The following is a 6,128-nucleotide window of genomic DNA, read 5'->3' as shown; positions in this document are numbered from 1 at the left end:
ACAGCCATAAGACATTTATTTATTTTGTAGTTTTCTAAGTTCTTCATCTTGTGCAGAGCTTTCCATAAACGCTGGCTCATGGCCAAACAGCTGACTACTTATTTAAGTCCAGCTGGCTACTTTATTATATACATTTTTTATTCTAATAAAATAGTGTACATTTTACGACCACTAGCCTCCGCTTCAAAACCATGCGAGCATGATGATAGAGGATCTTGCCTACCTGTCTGTATCAGTCTCGCCCCAACATACTCTATATGACTGTGTGTGCACTGGCTCAGCTGAGAGGTTATGTCTTGCCGAGTAGAGAGCGGAGAGTCTTCTTCAGAGTTTCAAATATTAGCAAAATAATTCATGACTAAACACATTAAGAATTCCATTGATTGCACAGACGGGACCATTCTCATTAGACAGGCTACTTCGGAAAACATCGGGAAAACAGCAACTTGCGCAGTAAGCTTTAAAAAGACTGAAAGACATTTATGGGCTTAATGAATGAATGAATGAAAGAATGAATGATCATCTTTATTTACATTGCACTTTTTACAGCAGAGCCATCTCTAAGACGTATTGCAAACATACTAAAACAGGCAATATTGTCAAAGTAACAGGCCAAAGTCATATGAGGAAAATGTCAGCTATTTTTACCATTGACTAATTATGCAAACTAATATCAGATTCCCCAAGTCATGCTTTAGAAGTGAAATGTAATGGAACTTCCTGCAGTAATATATATGATTACGTATCAGTGTAGGCTATATGATGGAATAATGGCATTAGTATGTGCCAGAGGCCACCAGATTTGGGCTTTGATATCCAAAATCTTTAGCATGCTCCCGGTCCCCCCTAGCTGCCTACTTTTTTTCACACTGGCTGGCTACTCCTTTTGTTTGTAAGAGATAATCTCTGGGATAATTGGGATTGCACTTAAAACTGAAGAAGAAGAGAAGTTGGCTATGTTTTGTTGTGGAAAGAAATAAACAACCATGTTATCTTTTCTCAATAGTTATTCTGTTATTGACAAACTCTTCTGGAAATGATCTCCATAAGGAAGGATTCGTGATCCCAAAGTAGGTTTGGTTAGGCAACGGTTTATTATTCTATCTGGCACAGAGGCGACTGAGTCAGGTACTTCCTTTGAAACTGAAAAACTCCTTTGGACCTGTGAAGCTGGGGTGCCTGAATATTATCTGGGACATAGAACAGCTCTTTGCGTGGTAGAGATTGACTGCCAGTATTTCTATCAGGTGTGCTTTTCTTTATTCCGAAGGATTTGTTTCATTCTAACTATGTTTGACAGTGATTTCAGCGCTGCTTGATCTATAATAAAAATGGAGGAGAAAGGGATAAAGCCAGACAAAGCAAAAAAAGAATATTCCTTGTTCTGACATTTTTTTGTAGATGTAATTTGACTGCCTCAGCTTTCAGTTGATGTTTTATTTTGCTGTTTTTCCCTACGGTGAAACTATTTTAAAAGGTATTTTTTTCTCAACTCAGCCACAACTTTTCACAACAAGAGCAATACAATCTTTTCTCTTGTTGTTTTTCTTCCCTTACCCCCCTCCCCTCTCGTATTCCCCCGCAGATATATCCAGCTATGGATATGGACGGTGCCAGTTCAGTGGTGCTGCAGGCCTTGACCCAAGCTACCAGTCAGGACACAGCTGTGCTGAAGCCTGCGGAGGAACAGCTCCGACAGTGGGAGACCCAGCCGGGCTTCTACTCTGTCCTTCTGGTGAGCGACGTTATCAAATAACAAAAATCTGCTGGAGTGAAAACAATTAAAACTTAAATGAATGGATATGTTAACAAATGTGGTGTATTTTACAGAAACCAGGGCGATGTTGGGTTTGTGCTAATTTCTAATGCACTTTAGTTTTTTAGTAAGTGCTGAGTTTTGAAGTAATTCAGACGATACGGCAGTGTCTCTTTGTAGATCAGTTATTAATAGGAGGGGAAAATCTTGCAGTCGGCATGACAATAGCAGATGAGAGGTAAATACATTCTGTTCATATGTGACAATTCATCCTGGTAAGTTTACACAATAACTGTAATCATAGCAATAAACAGAAATACTTTATTGATCCCCAGGGGGAAATTGTACAATCATGTAAACCATGAGATTGTGAGAGGTGGGGAAACAACGAGAAAGAGGGCAATTGTTTTGAAAGGAATACTCAAATCTCCATTTGATATTTTTATTAGAATTAATTCACAGATGTTTTAACCACAATTGGTCTTTTTCAATGTCTATAATCATATATATATATAAGTGTGGTGGAAAAGTCAGTGGTACTTTAAAGTTATTCAACAAAGCCTTGTGTCCGGTCATCTTCTCTGCCCAGACCAGCAGTATATTCACCGCAGAGCCTGTGTCGATCCTGACGGGAGTACTCAGAGTTTGTTTACTGTCTCAGCCAGGTTTAAATGAGAAGATGGATTTCAGTTTCATCTCTGTGCATTCAGTAGAGAAATTGGCCCAGGACGTGTTCTGCTTAGCTAAGCACAAAGACCTGTTCAATTCACAGGAAAATTCATTATTCTCTATATTTTTTACATGAATACATTGTGGCAAAGAGAGACAACAGACAACACAACGTCCTGTTCAAGTCAAAGTATGTCTTAGAAAGCACATTTTCCAATAAAATTAATGTGGCTTGCGTAACATGTCATTTGTCTGACTTGTCTGGCTAATCATTTAATCTTTACACAGTCTGCAATCTAAAATAAACAATACAAGGGTTGTTTGTAAGCCTAAACCTCATCTATGTATCAGATTCGGAGATTCCAGGTGAACTGTTAACATAGAGAAACACATTTGTTTTTTTTATTATTACTAAATGTGAATTACAGTGAGGAAGAGATTGTCTGTTTTACAGGAATGAGAGAAAGTTAAAAGACTAAAATAAAATAAAAAAGAAATATAGTAACATTTTGAGGTTTGGAGGCATTTCAGTCTGCTGTTGTTTCTTTACCATCACATTTACTATGGAGTCAAAAGAACATGCAGACAACAAAGAAAGTGAAACATGAACTTTCTGTAAGTAACAAAGCCAAGTAAGAGGTCATTCTTGGCCATTCTAAAAGCATACAGTAGGCCCTTGTGTGTTATATGACTGCTCCTACTCCTGGCTCTGGACTGCAGCCTTGCCATTTTCTTGGATCAGAGGTTTTTTGAAAGTCTAAGGTGCACCTCCCGGGGGACACAGAGAGAGAGAGAGAGGGACGTGAGACCTGTTTTCTGAAAACAATGGGAAGTCAGTTGTTATAGTTTGGCCCACAGTTTCAGACTTTGAAAACCCCTGTTTAATGTTATTGGAGACTTTGATGCTTCGACATTTCATTTTGTGTAGCTGCCTGTGCTGCCACGGTCCATATCAATTAAGCCAAAGGTGCGCAGTGTGCCCTGTCTCATTTAATTTAAGAGAATTATGTCTCTGTACATCAATTCAAAGATGGTACAGGAGGAACAGCATCAATAAATGAAATGTTGGCTTGGCCAGCAAAATTCCAGTTGCCCTAATGCATCTAATTAAAGTTTAGTGGCAGTGGGCAGATTTTTACTTGCATATTCAAGTCAGTAGTTACTGTGCAGCCCTGCTAGTGGCCTCCTGTTCCCTTGATACAGAAGAGGGATGTTTATCTGTATTAACGCAAAAATCCAACTTAAACCCTTACTTAACCCTCAACTTGCGTTTGTTCCTAAATCTATTAAACCTGTAAATACAGAAGCCAAGATTCAAATCTCTGATATTACTGTGCTCTCTGAGTGACTTTGAGAAACACTGTGACACGACTCAGCCAGATTTTCTGGGGTTATTGCTACATTTCACGGCTCAGAAATGTTATCACGTATAAGACATAAAACTACATTAGTGTCTACAACTTAGACACTCTAGATCACAAAGTCAGTGTGCCCTGTATTTTAATGGATTTAAAGTGTTGCTTGACTACATCATATCTGTGTGTCACTGTTTTTTAATTCAGTTAGAGTTGTTATTCTTTTTCTCTAGTATAGTCACACGTCATTAAAGTGAGTCAGTCCTTAAATTGCCTGGTATTACCCATTTGAGCTCACAAAAACAATGTTAGCTAAGCATATATATATATTATTTTCCCCCCATAGAATATCTTCAATAACCACATGCTGGATGTGAACGTCAGGTGGCTGGCTGTGCTGTACTTCAAAAATGGCATTGACAGATACTGGAGGAGAGTAGCGCCTCAGTAAGTGCCTGCTTGTCTCTCTTGTTACCCATTGCTTTCAGCTTTGCTCTCTCACTTTTCCATCTTTTTCCTCTTCTCTCTTCCACTGCTCATCTTTATTCTCTCATTCATTGTCTCATTCACTCCTACTCTGCCTCTATTCCTCAGGCTTAATCTCTGTGCCTGTTTTTGAGGCTTTGTCATTCTACTCAGATCTTTTTTTTTTCCTCACAGATTTGTAGTTGCATTTTTCTGTTTTGTCTCTTTTCCCCCATTGCCTTCATTTTACCCATTGTCTTTTCTTTTACCAGTTATCGATTACGTCTGCAGTTCTGTCTCCACCACTTTCTGCAGCTTTCGTCTTTCTCTTTTTTACCTTCCATCCTGATTATTCATATCATTGTGCTCTGATTTTATACTCAGTTTATTCTTTTGTGTCTCTTTTGTTTGGTGGTAGATCGGCTTTGAGTATTCAAAGCCCACGCACGGTCTGTCTTTGGGTGCCTGACTAGCTGGCTTTTGTTGGATTTGAATTGAACACTTGCTCTTAAATTTGCAGGACAGCGGCAGGCTGGAGGTAATCAGTTCTGCCTCAGCACTCTGTGGCCACTCTTTGACCACTTCAAATTATTGCTATTCTCTTTGTTCCTTCTAAAGTTTGCTTCTCTTACTAAAGTTGTTTCACTCTTGTCAGTAGTTCAGTAAACTGAATTTCATTTTCTAGAGTGCTGTGCAAGGGGTTTTGGTCCTTGGGTTATTTATGTGATTACCTCTGGACCATTGTCATTAATCCAGGAGTTGGATGCTGCGTGGGACAGCACAATGCATGTGGTATCTCTATACAAACGTAGGCCACATTACGAATTTTAATTCTGTGATTTACAGTAATGTATTGCAACTGAGTTAATAATTTTCTTTATTTTAACCGTAAGTAATAATCTAACATGCTGAAATATTGTCAAAATCCTTAGAAATGCATGTTGTTGAGAAACTGGTCAAATCTAGATGATATGATGCCGTAAGGTATTCCTCATGCAGTATGATACTGCTCACTGGCATGGCTGACTGGGTTACTTGAGTGTAATGGAGCCATCATTAATGTTATTAGTTCTACCTGGGCTTGTTCGTCTGTGACAAGTCAAAAGTTCTGCTGTGAGAAAGGTCAATTGCTTTTTCATAACTTGAAAGACCTCCTCTCATGCCTTTTTATTAATGCTATCCAGGACTGTGCCCTGGCCTGCCAGTTGTCCATAATGCTGGAATTATGAGGTTGGAATTTATTTTCATGTAATTCATGTATAAATGACAATAGAACATTTTTGAAGTAATCTAAAAAAAAACAATACAGAGAGGGAGTGAGAGAAAAGAAACTAAAACTTAGATAGCTTAATTTGCTAATTGTTTCATTGTGGGTTGTATGCTTTACGTAACACGTACCTTACTTCACATGATCTACAAAGTGTTCTCTCATCTCATCTTAAAACAGAAAAAGAACCACAATAATAAACACTCAGCAGATCCTTGCCAGGTTTGGAAAAAGACCTCATGTCTTTCCTGTGTTTTCAGTCTCCCTTTACACTTCCAACATCCATTCTAAGGTCCTAGTTTACAGGGGAAAAAAGTGACGCTTCAAATGAGTAACTGTCGGTGCTCCCTGCCCGATGACTTGAATTACTGACTTTATCCGAGTAGCCTTAATGTTTTCACTATCTTTGTTGTCTTTTCCACCTACTTGTTTATATCTCAAGGTATATTAGGAGATATGGAAAATCACAGTACTTCATCCAAGAATTGTTTTTGAACACAACATAACACTGATTAAATATTATTAGTAAAACAGAGTAAGACAGTGCTGTCTCCTGGCTGATTAGACTGTTAGTGCCAGAATTAGACACTTTTTTCTGTCAGTAGTGATGTAATAA

At 38.4% G+C, this 6,128-nt stretch overlaps 1 protein-coding gene across 1 annotated transcript in view; it reads left to right on the top strand.

Annotated features, from left to right (window-relative positions):
• Window positions 1-1,597: 1,597 nt before the first annotated feature.
• The window catches only part of ipo11 (importin 11), a 110,671-nt gene continuing 106,140 nt past the window's right edge, over window positions 1,598-6,128 (top strand). Inside the window, exons 1-2 of the mRNA XM_070904488.1 lie at window positions 1,598-1,735; window positions 4,127-4,227. Coding sequence (XP_070760589.1) covers window positions 1,598-1,735; window positions 4,127-4,227 — 239 coding nt within the window. The remainder of the gene's footprint in view (window positions 1,736-4,126; window positions 4,228-6,128) is intronic.

Source organism: Enoplosus armatus, chromosome 4 (assembly GCF_043641665.1).
Source record: "Enoplosus armatus isolate fEnoArm2 chromosome 4, fEnoArm2.hap1, whole genome shotgun sequence".
Lineage (NCBI taxonomy): Eukaryota > Metazoa > Chordata > Actinopteri > Centrarchiformes > Enoplosidae > Enoplosus > Enoplosus armatus.
The sequence above is the reverse complement of the archived record's forward strand: the minus strand, read 5'-3'. Positions and strand labels throughout refer to the sequence as shown.